The sequence below is a fragment of the Hippocampus bargibanti genome, linkage group LG01 (genome assembly GCF_051943395.1).
Source record: "Hippocampus bargibanti isolate YZ-2025 linkage group LG01, ASM5194339v1, whole genome shotgun sequence".
NCBI classification, from domain to species: domain Eukaryota; kingdom Metazoa; phylum Chordata; class Actinopteri; order Syngnathiformes; family Syngnathidae; genus Hippocampus; species Hippocampus bargibanti.
This window is the reverse complement of record NC_142734.1, coordinates 21,240,376-21,258,442: the sequence shown is the minus strand read 5'-3', so window position 1 is coordinate 21,258,442 and position 18,067 is coordinate 21,240,376. Positions and strand designations below refer to the sequence as shown.

Here is an 18,067-nt window from a genome sequence, read left to right as displayed (position 1 = left end):
TTCGATAAAATACAAGGACAACATTTACAATTGTCAAATATTGTTGGTGGACAATAAATGTGGTTTTATTTCGTTTTATGGACATGATTCCCAGTCTTATTTATTTTATTCGTGATTTTATTAAACAAGCAACAATCTCTATTTAAATGGCTAACGGTACACACGAGAAGACAGCAAGTACAGCAGGCATTATTTTGTGTTAAATCGAATTCGAAGTCAAGTGCTTTCGACACAGTTCATCTCGTTTCTCGACTGTGGTCGTTGTAGTCGAAAGAGAAAGGCTCCTCGGCGGAGCGCACCGAGATCTTGAAGTGACGGCGCAGGAAGCCGCCGTAGCGCTTGTCCCACTTGATGTTGTTCAGTTTGGGTCTGATCCGCCTCATGAACCCTCCGTAGCGCTTTTGAAGCTCCTCGGGCTCCTCTGGCTCGCCTCTCCTGGACTTGGTGCCGAACTTGCGTAAAAAACCGCCGTAACGTTTTACGTGATCGTTGCCGCGGGGCGTGTCTCCCTCCGGGCTGTCCTCCGCTTCTTCTGCCACATCGTTCGCTGCTCTCTCCTCCGTATTATTCTTCAACAAGTCCGCCACTTTGGCGACGACATGCTTGTACCGCCATGGGGAGGGGAGAAGTTCCTTGGTGCTCTGGTCCAGACTCTTCATTAACTGCGCGTCTGCTTTTTTGCTGCCACTTTCTACCGCTTCAGCCCCTTGCGCCTTCTCTCCTTCGTAAATCACGTCCTCCAGCCTCTCACACAGCGCCGGTTCATCCTCACACAACACCACACACCCCTGCAAAACAATCACGGTCAAGTGTTGTAACTGGCGGTACAAGTGTTAAATTCCTATAAGTAATAAAAGACAACACCCTTCCAAAAGCACAAACAAATCTTAATTATTTTAAGATGCTTTGGTTTTTTTAATAGAAATTTTAATTTTGTTCAAGCATAGTCTCTGGAAAAAAATCTGCCAAAATGATATTTTCAAAATAATGCCCCGTCCTTTCAGAGCTGTCTGAAATGACAGAACAATATATGCATGAAAACAACCTCCGCATAAATATGTATAAATGTGTAACACTAAGCATAATTTCCACCAGGGTACATTCAATGAAAATGCAATGAAACCAAAATAATATACGTTTGATATACAGTAGTATGATATTGGAGGTTATGCTATCAATCATCCCTTCATTCATTCTTTTTTTGGGTCTCTCATAGTGTTGAAAAAAGTATATATTACAGCATAAAAAAAATCTTGATATGAAGTGATACAATATTCGACAAATACCCCCCCAAAAAGCCGTGAAATAACTATAGACTTGCATCCTTTGCAAAATGACACAATTGCACATTGATATATGATATATATTTTTAAGATATACTCTTTATGTCTTGAGGTAAAATCAAATAGACATATAGTATGTAAGAAAAGCTATACAAGAACTTAGCTAAAAAGAAATAATGATAACTTGTAGTGTAGAGTTACCCATCTTCTTACCAAGCTACTATAGGCGCTGTTGGGCTTGAGGATATGCTGCAAGCACTTGTAACACTGTGAAGAACAATGCGCGTGCATACAGTGGGGCAAGCTCAGCATCAGCACCAAGACATACCACTCCATCCTTCACCAATTTCCTGACAACACACATAAAAACCGAAACTGTTAACTATGTTGCTGGGAGGGCCAGTTTCACGACGATGCAAAAAGAATGTAACTCTCACTTGGAAAAAAGGTCCAGAGTACAACGACAGAAGTGTGTGTATAGTGTTGTCAAAATACAATGAAGACAACCATGAAAGTTTGTGGAGTACCTCAAGAGTTGATCAAATGTGCGGAGGTGCAACCACCATCAAATGTCTGCTTGCTCTCTCCCTGATGACTCTGGTGCTTGTTTTCTCTTCGTTGCCTCTCTTTTTATCACCGTGATCACAAGAGTCACTGCATGCGCATCAACGCAGTACCCCAGTGCACCAATGAGAGAGAACCTGAGTCCGTAAATATACTTGGGGAGATTCTGGCAACACCCACGCACAGAAAATAGGGCATGGGGTAAGCGATGGGGTAATCATGCACTCTCACAACACACATAAAAACCAAAACTGTTAAATATGTTGCTGTGAGGGTTAGTTTCACGATGATGCAAAAAGTATGTAACTCTCACTTGGAAAAAAAGGTCCAGAGTACAACGACAGAAGTGTGTGTTTAGTGTTGTCAAAATACAATGAAGACAACCATGAAAGTTTGTGGAGTACCTCAAGAGTTGATCAAATGTGCGGAGGTGCAACCACCATCAAATGTCTGCTTGCTCTCTCCCTGTTGACTCTGGTGCTTGTATCGACAGAGAACAATGCTTCATTTTGGAGGATAAAACACACACGCACGCACGCACGCACGCACACACACACACACACACACACACACACACACACGCACACACACACACACACGCGCACACACACACACACACGCGCACACACACACACACACACACGCACGCACGCACGCACGCTCGCACGCACGCACGCACACACACACACACACACACACACACACACACACACACACACACACACACACACACACACATACACACACACTTTGGAGTTCCGGCTTCCATCAGAGGGCCAATGTAATATCTCAACTTTATTTTGTGCCCATGACAATACTTCAGTACAGATTTCAGCAAGGGTTATGAAACTTGACACACGTGATTTGCTCCCATGGGCCTCATAAAATGATGTGACGGGCCGAATCCGGCCCCTGGACTTTGACTGTGACACTGGTGCTCTACAAGGTCCCCAAATGTAATTAAGGAATGTTTAAAAGAAAAATGACAGCAGATTTGGCAATAATCTCCACAATATACTGAGTATTATTTTTGTTATCAGATTAGAATTTAAAACATATACTCTCTCATCCGCAAAGCCTTGCTGATATATGAGCAGATTTTCACTGAGCAGGAATGGTCAGATGGAAAAAAAGATACATGCGATGTCGCACTGCGTCCAATAGATTTATCCAGCGGTCATTACCAAGTGGGAACTGTGACGATATGTGACATGAGGACAACTACTCTGTCCTCAATGGAGGTAGATGTGATGAAAACCGTACAACAGACACCAACAAGTTGTTTTCAATAAGGTAAAATCCCTCCCTTAACGTATTTGCTGGAGTGAACATAATGAAGGAATCAATACATTGCGTCTATGAAAGGAACGCCAAGGACACTTCCTGTGGTGTGAATATAATGAATTATACAAAGGGAGACATCAACGCTTTTTTTCCCTCTCCTGTCATTCCATTCAGTCATTCTTGTGAAGATCAAGATGCTATATACGCACATGCGAAGAGGGGTCTTGCCATGTAGCAAGGCTAAATCTAAACGTGCTGTCCTTAGGTGAAACCATCGGAGGTCTGTTCAAATGGAGGGAAGTAGTTCTCCATTTTCCATCTTGACATCGAAACAACACCTTTTTTTACCAGTTCAGATCTGTTTATAGTTCCGAAAAGGACACTATAAGCAATCACAATCATGATATTCTGAGGTGGAAATGAAGTTTTAGTATGTTACATACTGCTCCCAGTTAGCATTTATTAATGCGAATCAAGCCATTCACCCTTACACCGGGATGAATGAAACATAAACTGTCTCAAGTGATTCATTCAGATTAATGTATTTTCCGATGTATAGGGTCCATTGGAGTATAAGGTTCACCCCAATGAATGGTGTATTTTCCAACTTTTTCCATATACTGTATATGACGTACCAAGCGTATTTTACAAAGATTCCACCGCATATAGCTATATTTTACGTTTTAAGACTCACGCTGAATATTCAGGAAGTCTTGTTTTTGAGTTGGTGACGAGTCCGTATGTGACGTCACTAAAGGACCACCCTTGACCATAAAAAAGACGCTTTGTAGCGGTCCTTCCATCACATCAATGTATTTTGCTGTACTTGTGTTGTCTGGGGACCCAAAAGCCGCCAGAAGGCCAGAGGAGGGCGTCCAAGCGCCATATAAGGAATTTATCAGCCTGTGGAAACGGAGGTAGCAACAGGAGGTCACCATTTTGTGCCTCTTTTTTTGGGTGAGAGATTTTCCCCCAATGTTGCCTCAAAATGGCACAAATAAATTCTTTAATCGATTGCAAACATGTATGCTTTCCTCTTCAGAACAATTTGAATCATATTCATAACTGGTTGTGTAACAAGAAAGCATATTCTCCTAATCTGAAGTCATTGTTTTGATTCACAAGCAATGCAAGACGTCTTGGCGTGACGTCACGAACTGGGGCGGGACTTTCTGAAAATGCCCAATTCGCAGCTCAATTTTTTGAAGATTCTGGACACTTTAAGTCATTTTTATTGGTGTTTTGCATTTGACTAAAAATATCATACTGCATGTTTTGGGTATTTTAGATGCCACAAAATGTTTTTCTGGTGTCAGTTAAAAAAACAAAAAAGTGATGTCGGTTGTCCTTTAAATGAATGAAAAACGTTTTCCAAATATAATATATGAGTATTGTGATGTCACGAGAGGCTGTGTGTCACTGCATTGTTTCACGGCAATGTGTATACCCTCTCCAGAAGGGAGGCCTTCCTTGATTCAAGGGGGGGGGGGATGTGTCATGTCATGAGAGGCTGGGTCCTGGAGGGGAAATATATCCCCCGAAGATGGCTCCGCCCAGAGAGAATTTTGGCCCCATCTGGTAGAAGGTAGCAATCCAAACCCCACACCTGTGGCTGATCACGGCTTGATTGGCATGCAAGGCTTTTAAGGCAGAGAGCATCTGAGTGTGGAAGCTGGGGAGACAAGCTCCATTATTGTCCTCTATGCAGAAACACTGAGAAACTGATTGCTGCATGGAACTCGTCGCCAGTTGGGACCATAGCACGGAACACCGGATTTGGAACATTGCTAATGGTGGCTAGGCTACCTAGGAAGGACATCAAGAGGGGTGAGGCCTAGTATCACATGGAAAAGAACTCCGTCTTCAGTTTCACCTCAGAAGAGACTTTATTATGATTTAAGAATTGGAAGGGACGCTATTCTTGCCTTTTTGTTTGTGAATTCCCCCTGAAACCCTTTATTAAAATCTTTTTTTTTTCATTCAAACCTGTCGCCCATTGCACTCCTTGTCCTGCCCCGCTGAGAGCTAGCCTCTCATGACATCACAACATATATATTTTTTCAAATAAAAGGCACACCATATTATAAGGCGCTATCAATTAAATGTATTATTATTATTATTACAGTAGAGGCTGTGGTTACGCACTATTTCTCCTACAGGGGGTAATGGAGTCGATGGCTGCTGACTGTTGTTGCGAGACCTGTTGTGGCTCAATATGACTTCATATATAAGGCGCCCCTGCGTATAAGGTGCAGGGTCATGTTTTGAATAAAATGAAGGCTTTTGGATGCGCCTTATACACTGGAAAATACAGTATAAATAAAAGGGCTGTGGGAATGTCCCCACATTGTACCTATTGTAACCGATGAAAAATCTTTTTGGGGCTGTGACGGTATGTAATCTTATTGTGCCTCTGAGGTTTGGAGTTTAAATCTCGGATGCTTCAGTCAATGTAAACGGCGGTCTCTGTGTGCCCTGTGACTGGCTGACAACCATTCCGTAGTGTACCGCACCTCCCGGCCAAAGTCAGCTGATACTGGTTCGATCTCATCCTTAAGAGGATACGCCATATCGAGTATGAAAATACCAAATCCGACAACCTGAATCTTAAAGGACATGAACAAATTCCATTTTTATGTCTCATTAAAGCTAATTTGTCATGAGCGGTGTGTCTTGCAATCACCATTTACTGTCTGTACTACTGCAATAATTTCCCAATCCTCCTTAAACCACAGAAAGACTCATTAACCTTGGCTCACTTGTGTTGCTGTCGCCTTAATACGATTGGGTGACCATGTTTCCGTCATTGCCACGGCAACCTTGGTTCCTGCTTTATCTCAATAATTGAATCACCTAGTTCGAATAATTGCACTGCACAATAATAAGTAAAAAAGTGGAAAATGTTAAATAAACACTGTAAACATCCCCCCGCATATATACCCCCCACCCCACAGTCCCAATCAGCATGCATTTATTGAGGAATCCAAAGAACACGCAGAGGTCACACGCTTATTGTGCCAGCACAAATGGGCTTTTGTCGTCGAGCAACGTTATTTTCCAGTTAATCAAGTCTTTGATGATTGATATAATTGACTTTTCAGATGGTATACATAACAACCACTGCACCAATCAAGTCACAACCTTATCCACTAATAATCACACAAGTGTGTGAGGTTGATACAAACAGCCAATTCTTACCGCTTAAATTTTATTCCACTATTGCAATATGAATCTGAATGCCATATTATAGAGGAGTGTAGGCGCATCCAACATACTACATACAGTCAAGGATGTATTTTGTAAATGCCTTTAAATCTTGTCAACGGGTGCTTTTTGATCGAACTGATTTGTTCTCTTTGCCTTTGAATGTCTTCAACTGTTCGGTTTGAAAATACATTTTGTCTATAGCATGTTTGGTTGTATGAAGCGCATTGAGTTGACTTGTATAGGAAATGTGTTGTTGAAATAAATCAGCCCCACCCTGCCTTGCCTTCAGTGCAACCAACATGCAACATTTGCCAAACCTATTTTAAACCTTGAAAAACAAATTGACCGCCATGTTTTTGAGTTGGTGTGCATCGTGTCGAACGGATACAGATTGTTTTTCAGCATTTTTGGTCACAAAATTAATCAAGGAGGAGACACTGTTGAGCAGTTGAGACTTTTCGGCAGCACAAATACGCCAGCACTGTTTTTGATTTGGGAAGAATGTCGGTGCCATTTGACTGTCAGCGCTGGACAGCTCTGGGCCAATTGTGTTTTCTTGCGCGTGCATTGGGCAGCATTTTCACAGCCCCATTTTGTTCAGCGGAAAGGTCGGTGCTGTTGGACAGTCTGCGGCAGGATGGATGCATGGCTTGAGGAGCCCGCGACGAGAAGAAAAAAGCGTCAGCGCAGAGCACTGATGCGTATGTGGAACTGTCACGGCTTGGAATTGAAGCGGATTTACGTGGGACAGGAGATGAAATAATCTCTTTTCGTCAATGATTGCTACTTCATGTTTGCTTTCAACATTTAGCTTGCAGCTGACATCTCTCTGATCCACTGGTGAAAATGAGGCTTTGATCGTCTTTCATCTAGAAGTGCTTCGTACAACAAAGAGGGTGCAGAAAGTGCTTATGATTGCATGACTGTCTGTGTCTTTTGTGTTGTGTCACATTATTTGTTATTTTGTTTTTCTTTTGTTCTTTTGACTTCAAAATGGCGCCGCAAGAGTGGCTGCCTTTACAGCTATCTTAAGTATCAGCTATATTTTGTTTTTCTACATCTTCCTTTCCTCTTACTTTCATCATTTGTCACATTTCGTCGCCGTCCTGGGCGCGCCCCGCCCCTCCTGTCACCTCCTCCGCTGCTCCCTGGAGACGGCCCCTCCCATCTTCACGCACCTGGGTTCCCACAGCTGTTTTTCATTTCCTTGATTGTGCCTTCTGACTATATTTGCCGATAGCACAATACCGTCTCCGTCGGAGCATTCTGAAAGCCACCCGTGTTACTTCCGTGCCGTCACCGATCTCTCTCACTCACCTCATCCTGATGTCATTTTTTCATGCGTGCCTCAGTAAAGACTTTTGTTCACGAGTATCTGTCTCGCCGTGTATTTTGGATCCAACCTCCCCGCTCTTCTCTCGTCACTCGAGCCCTGCCCTCAAGCCTCAAGTGACGTGACATAATGCTCCGACCGCGTATGGATCCCGCCGGCAAAGACAGATTCATCGCCGCCCTTATCCAAGAAGCGGAGCATTCGAGCCAGCTGGCCCAAGCAATCGAGGAAGTCCGCCATGTTACTTCCGTGCTGGCTCAACGCTTCGAGGCGGCTGAGGCACGCATTTCCGCCCTCACAGCCAAGTCTTCCCCGCCCGTGAGTAGGCACGCTCTGCAATTACCTCTTCCCTCACGCTACACAGGCGAAACCGGGCGCTGCGCTCAGTTTTTAATGCAGTGCACGCTCGTGTTTGAGCAACATCCATACGCCTGCGTTAGCGATGAGGCGAAGGTAGCCTTCATCACCAGCCTGCTCACGGGAGAAGCCGAGACATGGGTGCTGGCCATCCGCGAGTCCCGACCGGAGCTGCGCACCTCGTACCCGGACTTCGTCGCCGAGTTACGCCTGGTTTTCCATCATCCGGTGACAGAGTCCGAAGCTGAGGGGAGATTATTGGACTGCGTCCAAGGGGCCTGTTCAGACGCGGAATACTCCGTCGACTTCTGCATCCAGGCCGCTGGCAGCGGCTACGGCGACCGAGCGTTGAGGGGGGTGTTTCGTCGCGGATTGAACACCGATCTCAAGGACGAGTTGGCTACGCGCGACGCTGGCACCACCTTCGACGACCTGGTCGCCATAGTCATCGGCCTGGATCACCGACTTCGGGAGCGACAGAGGGAGCAGCGCGGCCGGCGGCTCGACGAGCCCCGAAGCCGGTCCAGGTCTACCACACCCGGCGGCGAGCGTGTGCGGCGCCTGGAGGAATCCCCCGAACCCATGATCATCGGGGGAAGGAACGACCACACTACCCCCGGGGCTCTTCGCACCCAAGGCCCCCAGGCGAAGACCTCAGGTCCACGCAAGTCCCCGTCTAAACGGCGACCACAGCGACCTCTGGAAGTCAAATCCACGACCCCAGTTACGCGGTTGGAGCTGGACTGCGAATTAATCGGCCCGTCCAGCTCCCAAACCGTGCGGGCCCTAATGGACTCGGGGGCCGACGGGTGCGTCATTGACCCCCAGCTGGCGGACTCGTTGGGCTGCCAGCTGATCGAACTCCACCCCCCGAAGGAGATCGTCGACCTGGACGGCAGACTGTTAGCCCGAGTCACCCACCTCACGGCTCCGCTCAAACTCCAGGTAGCGGGGAACCACGTCGAGCACCGCCAATTTTTAGTTATGCCCTCCCGGAATGCGCCATTGGTATTGGGTCTCCCCTGGCTCAATACCCACGACCTGTCCATCTCCTGGGAGGGTCCCACCATTCAGGGCTGGAGTCCCTACTGCTACGCCAACTGCCTACGGTCGGCTACGGCAGGGCGAGACCCCTCCCGCGGTGGCCCGCCCGAGGCCATCTGCCTCAAGGGCGTGCCACATTGCTACCACGACCTGCGGGAGGTGTTCAGCAAAGACAACGCCCAATCCCTGCCGCCCCATCGACCGTATGACTCTGCTATTGACTTGCAGCCAGGGGCTCCATTACCGGACTCCAGACTTTTCTACATCTCACAACCGGAACGGGAAGCCCTGAGCACTTACATAGACTCCTCCCTCGTGGCGGGACTCATCCGGCCGTCACGGTCTCCGCTGGGCGCAGGGTTCTTCTTTATTGACAAGAAGGACGGAACCCTGCGTCTGTGTGTCGACGACCGGAGTCTGAACGACATCACCATCCGTAACAAATACCCCCTCCCCCTCATGGACTCAGCCTTCACGCCCCTTCAATCAGCAACCATTTTTTTCCAAATTAGACCTCCGTAGCGCATACCACTTCGTCCGCATCCGGGAGGGGGATGAATGGAAAACTGCATTTAAGACACCGTTAGGACATCTTGAATATCTGGTGATGCCGTTCGGACTTACGAACGCGCCCGCCGTCTTCCAAAATTTGATCAATGATGTGCTCAGGGACTTCCTCAATGTTTTTGTTTTTGTTTATCTTGACGATATTCTCATGTTTTCTCGTTCCGCAGAGGAGCACCGGCAACACGTCCGACGGGTCCTGGCACGGCTCCTGCAAAACCGGCTCTATGTGAAGGCAGAGAAGTGCGAGTTCCATGTCCGCTCTCTGTCCTTCCTAGGGTTCGTCGTGGAGCAGGGGCAGCTCAGGGGGCGGCCACCGTCTTCCAAAATTTGATCAATGATGTGCTCAGGGACTTCCTCAATGTTTTTGTTTTTGTTTATCTTGACGATATTCTCATGTTTTCTCGTTCCGCAGAGAAGCACCGGCATCACGTCCGACGGGTCCTGGCACGGCTCCTGCAAAACCGGCTCTATGTGAAGGCAGAGAAGTGCGAGTTCCATGTCTGCTCTCTGTCCTTCCTAGGGTTCGTCGTGGAGCAGGGGCAGCTCAGGGCCGACCCCACTAAAAACCAAAGCGGTGGTGGAATGGCCGATCCCGAAGACGCGGAAACAGCTTCAGCGATTTTTGGGGTTTGCCAACTTCTACCGCCGCTTCATACGCGGGTATAGTCAGAAGGCACTCCCCCTCACTAACCTCACGTCCACCAAGATTCCCTTCAGGTGGACGCCCGATGCTGAGGGGGCATTCAACCGCCTCCGTCTACCCTTCACCAATCCCCCTGTTCTGCGTCATCCTGACCCGGATCTCCCGTTCACGGGCGAGGTTGACGCATCCGAGTCCAGAGTAGGGGCCGTCCTGTCCCAGCGCTCTCCCACGGACCAGAAGCTACGCCCATGCGCCTTCTTCTCCCGCCGGCTCAGCCCCGCCGAGGCCAACTACGACGTCGGCAACCGGGAACTGCTGGCGGTCGTCCTGGCCCTTCAGGAATGGAGACACTGGCTTGAGGGAGCGAAACACCCCTTCACCGTCTACACGGACCATAAAAACCTGGCGGCCATCCGGTCGGCCAAGAGACTGAACTCACGTCAGGCCCGATGGTCACTCTTCCTCACCCGTTTTAACTTTTCTCTCACCTACTGCCCAGGGTCACAGAACACCAAGTCCGATGCCCTATCCCGCATCCATGAGCCGGCAGAAAGGGAGGAGACCACCACCAACATCCTGCCGGCCCAGCGCATCCTGGGTGCCCTGAGGTGGGAGGTTGAGAGAAAAGTCCAACAAGCCCAGGGGACGACCCCCATCCCCAGGGGCTGTCCGAAGGATCCCCTGTTCGCCCCCCCCCCCCCCTGTTCGCACGGAGGTGCTCGTCTGGGGGAACACCTCCAGGATTGCCTGTCACCCGGGGGTCAACAGGACGATCCAACTCATCGCCCAACGGTTCTGGTGGCCGGGGTTCAGGAGGGACATCACCCTCTTCGTAAAAGCCTGCCCGACCTGCGCCCGTGGGAAAGCCTCCCACCAGCCCCCGGCAGGACTCCTCCAGCCTCTACCGGTGCCGTCCAGACCCTGGTCCCACATCTCCGTCGACTTCGTGACAGGCCTCCCCCCCTCCCGTGGCAAGACGGTCGTCCTTACCATAGTGGGATTCCGACGGACATCGTGTCGGACCGGGGACCGCAGTTCGTGTCCAAGGTATGGAAACGTTTCTGTCGGTCCCTAGGGGCGTCGACGAGCCTGTCGTCTGGATACCATCCCCAGACCAACGGACAGACGGAGAGGAAGAACCAGGACCTAGAGGCGGCCCTCCGGTGCGTGTGCCTCCACAACCCGGCGTCGTGGGCCCTACACTACCCTAGGTGGAGTACGCCCACAACTCCCTGGTCTCCGCAGCCACAGGTCGGTCCCCATTCATGTCCGCCTGTGGCTATCAGCCTCCTTTGTTTCCCACCCAGGAAGGCCAGGTGGAGGTCCCGTCTATTGAACATCACATAAGACGGGCCCACCGAGTCTGGAAGGAGACCAGGGACGCCCTGACACGCACCGCATCCCGGAACCAGCGGGTGGCGGACCGTCATCGGAGACAGGCACCCAGCTACCAGGTCGGGCAGGAGGTGTGGCTGTCCACGAGGGACCTTCGGCTGGCAGGGTCTTCAGCCAAGCTGGGCCCATGCTTCGCGGGTCCCTTCCCCATCGAGGCCATCCTCATCCCGGTCTCGGTGAGGCTCCGGCTGCCACCCACCATGAGGATCCACCCCGTTTTCCACATTTCCCTCCTCAAGCCAGTGGAAACCTGCTCCTTAGCCCCCACGCCCACCCCCCCACCTCCCCCCCGGATGTTGGCCGACGGACCGGTCTACACCGTGCGGGAGATACTGGACTCCAGGCGCATGGGCAGAGGAGTGCAGTACCTGGTCGACTGGGAGGGCTATGGACCGGAGGAACGACAGTGGGTCCCACGTGCCAGGATCCTCGACCCGTCTATCATCCGGGCGTTCCATGCGGCTCACCCTTCCAAACCTGGTGGGCCGCCAAGAGGCGTCCATTGAGGGGGGGGCACTGTCACATCTCGTCGCCGTCCTGGACGCCCCCCGCCCCTCCTGTCATCTCCTCCGCTGCTCCCTGGAGACGGCCCCTCCCATCTTCACGCACCTGGGTTCCCACAGCTGTTTTTCATTTCCTTGATTGTGCCTTCTGACTATATTTGCCGATAGCACAATACCGTCTCCGTCGGAGCATTCTGAAAGCCACCCGTGTTACTTCCGTGCCGTCACCGATGTCTCTCACTCACCTCATCCTGCTGTCATTTTTTCATGCGTGCCTCAGTAAAGACTTTTGTTCACGAGTATCTGTCTCGCCGTGTATTTTGGATCCAACCTCCCCGCTCCCCTCTCGTCACTCGAGCCCTGCCCTCAAGCCTCAAGTGACGTGACATCATTTTGCTGCTGTTAAATGTAAATTTCTCAAATGTGAGTCTCCAATCCAATCCAATGTATGCCGATTTTTCAATCAATATCAACAGAGAGGCTTATGTCCAGCGCAGATTGTGTGTTCTGGTCAACGCATCCAAAAGAAGATCTCTTTTGCATTTGTAATTGTAGAAGAAAACTTCCTACAAATCACGAGACTCGGATTTAGCGTACTTCAACTTCTGGCAAACGTAAGGTGCTATTCCAGCTCAAGTCTGCTGTTGTCACCCGCTCAAAAAAAAATCCAGTGACTGTAAAGTGTCATTGAGAGTTTTGAAAGGCGCTTAGAAATTAAATGTATTATTATTATTATTATTATTATTTATTATTATTATTATTATTATTATTATTATTATTATTATTATTATTATTATTATTTTTATTATTATTATTATTATTCAATATTGCTCTTTTTTTCTTAAGGCAGAGTTACAACTAACCAATAACACCACTGTTATTCTGAAACACAACCCTACGTCTTCACATGCAACAATAGCTGATTGTCTGCTTCACGAGGCAGTGCGTAACTGGCATAGTACAGGATCTCTTCAGCACTCAACCTTCTCAGGCATCTTGCATTTACATTCCCCAGTCACCTAGAGCCATCTGCATTTTAGATCCAATATTAGCTCACTACTCCCACATACTGTAATAAACACACACAAACGCCCACCTCTAAGCCTTATCCTACTCATCATGGTCATCTGTTTCAATTAAAAGAAGACGCTTCTCACATGTATCAGTTGGGTCTGTTATGACACAAAAGTAAGGTGGGGGGCACAACCTTAGCTGTGAATCCGATGTTTATGTATCCATAGCAGCAGTAAAGAAAAGCTTCCATTAACACCAGAAATAATCCTTTCGGAGGGACAAAGTGAATCTCTAACGGAGAGTGTAACTATGTCATTCACGTCATTCAAATCATGCTGTGGCACACAGAAAATTACAAAGGCGAGGCCTTAAATAGGCGTGAAGCTAAATAGTTAACTTTAAAGGACAACCGACGTCTCCGGACAAGTTCTGTTCATAATTTGTAAAATGGCTTCAAATGACTTCTACTGGGCGTATTTTAATAAGATTCCACCGCATATAGCTATATTTTACGTTTTAAGACTCGCTCTGAATATTCAAGAAGTCTTGTTTTTGAGTTGGTGACGGGTCCGTACGTGACGTCACGAAAGGAACGCCCCCTGACCAAAAAATGACACATTGTAGCAGTCCTTCCATCATGACATGTATTTTGCTGTACATGTTTGGTCTGAGAACCGTGTTGCACCCAAAAGTCTAACTCTTTTTGTCATTTGATATGTCCATGATGACAGGTGAGGTAGAGCCTCACCTGCTTCCCCTGACTGCACGTCACTGTTGTGCTGTATGCACTTGTTCCTATGAGAAAAACTAAAGTCCCTGCTTGGCTGCATCTGCTGACTTGCAGATTTGTATCAATTACACTTTGTGTCTTCTGACAAACTATTATTGATTTTCTGATGGTAAATGGTGAACCCAGTGAAATATTATAATCTTCACTTCTTTTTTTCTGTAAAAACTCTGTTGTCAATTTCTTTTCAACAAGCCTTGCTTTAAGTCTTTTGTTTGAAGATATGATGGAAAAATGTACTGAATATTTTGTCCATTTTGCAAGGATTCTTCTTCTTTTCCTTTCGGCTTTTCCCTTCAAGGGGTCGCCACAGCGAATCAGTGTCCTCCATCTTCAGAGGTTTGATTCACATTTTTGTTTTACGTCGGATGCCCTTCCTGACACAACCCTCTGTATTTATCCGCGCTTGGGACTGGCACAAGAAGACTTATGTCCCTTTGTGGCTACAGAAGAAGCAACACGTTCAGTAAAAGGCTCCCAAACACAAAATGGTCATCGGCACAGCAACAATCATAAAAGCAAAACTATACTCACCATTTATTATTATTATTATTTATTAATACATAAAATAAATGTAATGACATAACATAAATGCAATTACAATAATAATAATAATAATAATAATAATAATAATAATAATAATAATAATAATAATAATAATAATAATAATAATAATAATAATAATAATAATAATTGATTGCTTAAATCAAATATGAGAGTAGTTCTCTTGACACTTCATCCTAGTCTTGGCATCCCTTTTTTACCGGATTATTATGGAGCATCATGCATATTTGCTGTACTTCTTCTTTTCCTTTCGGCTTTTCCCTTCAGGGGTCGCCCCAGCGAATCAATGTCCTCCATCTAACCGGGTTTTGTGCATCCTCTTCTCTCACACCAGCTACCTTCATGTCCTCTTTGACAACATCTTCTGGGCACACCTCCCTCCTCTTCTTCTTCGACCAACAGTATTTCATTTTCCACCGGACCCCTGAAGGTCAACAGTACCATGTACTTACATGTATGCATTATAACTGATAACGTTGGAAAGGTTTGGATGTGCAATTCTTCCCCCCATTGAGCCACAGGGTTTTTTTAATGAATACAACAAAAAGGCTGGTCTTTGTATGTCCTTGCAACTGTGATTACTAATTTTAACTGCATAGTAAGCAGACTGTCCCGTCCACTCGAGGCGTGACGACAGGACTTGAGGGACGACGGAAGGTGGTAAAGGATGGATCCGAAATACACGGGGAGACAGTTTCCAACAAAGAGTCTTTACTGAGACACAAATGATTTGACAGAAAATAAGGCAAGGATGAGGGCAATGACAAGAAAGACCTGCATGCATAGGGGTGATGGGGAACTCCCTGGAATACGCCGACAACGACCGTAAGGTAGGTGTGGCTTTTATAGCCAGTAGGCACAATTAAGGGAATGGGGAACAGGTGCGTGAGCCGGAAGAGCCAGGAAGGGAGGGGCCCGCTCCAAGGAGCAGCGGAGGAGGAGACAGGAGGGGAGGGGCGCGTTCCTGACGACGACGAGGATATGACACAGACATCAGCCGCCACAGGAAGAAAATATGGCTGAGCTAACCAAGTCACATTTTAAAATTCTCTATACGAATCATATAACAATATGAAGTAATGCGCTAAGTTAAGTCTCTCTCCTGGCAAATTGTCGTTTTCGTGTTTATTATGTTTGTTAAGTCATGATAAGCGCCTTGCACGCTGGGTCCGAGAGGATAGTAACTACTAGTAATCAACTAGTGATGCCTGGATATAGACCGAAGTAGCATGCGCGCTGCTGCAAGTCAGTCTTTGCAATTTTTTTGCTGATGATACTAGTGCAGCGTGTTCGACCGGAAACAAATTCCTTGTGTGTTCTACATATACTTGGCAATAAACATGATTCTGATTCTGATTCTGATGAGAGCCTACGAGAGCCACGCATGTCAATTGCCTTCTCCCTCCAACCAACACAGCCGTCCTAATAAAGAACCTCAACTCTATCCAGAATTTGTATCATTTACCGAACCCGCTTACACAAAGCAACACATGGTGTCAGAATTGGTCTGGAAGACAAGAGGACGATAACAGGACTTGGAACGGAAGATTCCACGGAGGAAAGACATTGAGCACAACCTCTGGCAGAAAACGACAAAAATGAAGCTTGACGTCCACCCACAACTCTGTAGCTAACAGGTAACGTGGCAGAAAACTGGAAGAGATTTAAGCAACGTTTTGAACTGTATTTGTCTGCGATTGGAGCTGATGAAAGCCATTCAAGGATGAAAGCATGCATGCTTTTGCACGTTGTGGGAGAGGAAGCTCTAGAGGTCTATTTGATGCTGAGGATGAAAAGATGAAACTTTCAAAAATAATGGAAAAGTTTGAAGCTTACTGCATTCTGAAACGCAATGTGACATTTGAAAGGTACAGATTCTTCACGTGTACAGACAGTTGGAGAAACTATTGACCAATATGCAAATAAGCTGAGAAACAGTTCAAAGACATGTGAATTCGGTGAATTAACAGAATCATTGATCAAAGAGAGAATAGTGTGTGACATTACAGATAATAAACTGAGAGAAAGGCTCCTCAGATAATTAGATCTGGATCTGGAAAAAGCCTTGGCACTGTGTAGAGCCGCTGAGACTGTTAAACCACAGGCTAAAGAGCTGCTAAATGAGGCTAGCTGCAATGTGGATGCGGTGGAGAAAGAAATGTACACAGAATCAACAAAAAAAAGACTGCTGATATGAAAGCAAGAGTGAGACAACCCAACAAAAGGATATTCAAACAAAAATCTTGTACTCGTACACATCCCCGAAGCAGTGTCCAGCATATGTAAAAACTGCGACAAAGCAAATCACTATGCTCGTTGCTGCAGGAACCAAGAGATGAATGTCACGGCAGATGCAGTAGATGTTCATTATGTAGTGGATGAACTTTATGTGAATGCTGTAAAACAGTGGTCACCAAACTACGGCCCGCGGGCCGTATCCGGCCCGTCAGCACATTTGGTCCGTCCCCCTGAACAATACCAGAGATGCTATCAGATTTTTTTCCTATTTGGCCTCCATAAAAATAAAAAAAGCCTTTTACAAGTCAAAGGTCTGTTTTCGATCATTATCTGTTCCTATTTTAATCAATGTAATCAACGTATGTTGTTTACAATCGCGATTGAACAATACAAAAGCGCCTGCTCACAAAAGAATGCTAAAGGAGTCGGTCACAATGCGACGCGACACAAGAAAGTGACGTATGAAGAAGTGGAGGGGAGTCCGGTGGTACATTCAGGTGCGCTCAGTTTGGCGCTCTATTTGGTCCCAGACCCGTTTTCTCTTGTAAACCTTCCTGTCAAAGAGTGAACGGAATAATGGTGAAATGGTTAGGTAAGAGAAAAATTGATTTAGAATGCAGGGTATTTAACCTGCAGTGGACAAACGATTATTTTTATGTACAATGCAAAGAAATGGCTGTTTGTCTCATCTGTCAAGAGGCGGTGGCGGTATTCAAATAATACAATCTTCGCTGACACTGTGAATCCCATCAGAAAGACAAGTACGATAGCTTGCAAGGCCAAATACGAGTAGACAAACTCTCAAAGCGAAAAGTGGACTAATATCTCAGCAGAATACATTTGTACGCCAAGCTCAGCTGAAGAAGGCATCCGTTCGGGCCAGCTTTCGGGTTGCTAAGCTGATAGCAAGCAGCGGTAAGCCTTTCACGGACGGAGAGTTTGTTAAGAAATGTATGGATGCTGTCGCGGAGGAGTTGTGTCCCGAGGAGAAAGATGCATATAATGCCGTAGGTCTGTCGACGAGTACAATCACCAGACGCGGTGAAGAAATCGGGACGAATGTATATGCCCAGCTGCAGCAGAAGACGAAAGAATTTGACTTCTTTCATTCGCACTGGATGAGCACTGGAAGAGCAAGACCGCGCAACTGCTCATTTTTATTCGTGGAGTTAGCGCAAACTTTGAGATATGCGAGGAGCTGGCAGCCCTCCAAAGTCACAAAGGGACTACAACGGGAGAGGATATTTTTGACCAAGTGTACCAAACCATGGAGAAGTTGGACCT

General features: G+C 47.0%; 1 protein-coding gene across 2 annotated transcripts in view; it reads right to left on the bottom strand.

Moving 5' to 3' along the window:
• Window positions 1–43: 43 nt before the first annotated feature.
• Window positions 44–18,067, bottom strand: part of pdyn (prodynorphin) — a 36,792-nt gene continuing 18,768 nt past the window's right edge. Inside the window, exons 1-3 of one of the 2 annotated variants that reach the window (XM_089003478.1) lie at window positions 1,811–2,473; window positions 1,497–1,633; window positions 44–788 (exon numbers count right to left, since the gene is read on the bottom strand). In XM_089003478.1, coding sequence (XP_088859604.1) covers window positions 237–788; window positions 1,497–1,619 — 675 coding nt within the window. In that variant the 5' untranslated portion in view covers window positions 1,620–1,633; window positions 1,811–2,473 and the 3' untranslated portion in view covers window positions 44–236. Of the gene's footprint in view, window positions 789–1,496; window positions 1,634–1,810; window positions 2,474–18,067 lie in introns of those variants that run through there. The other variant, XM_089003487.1, reaches the window with a different exon arrangement.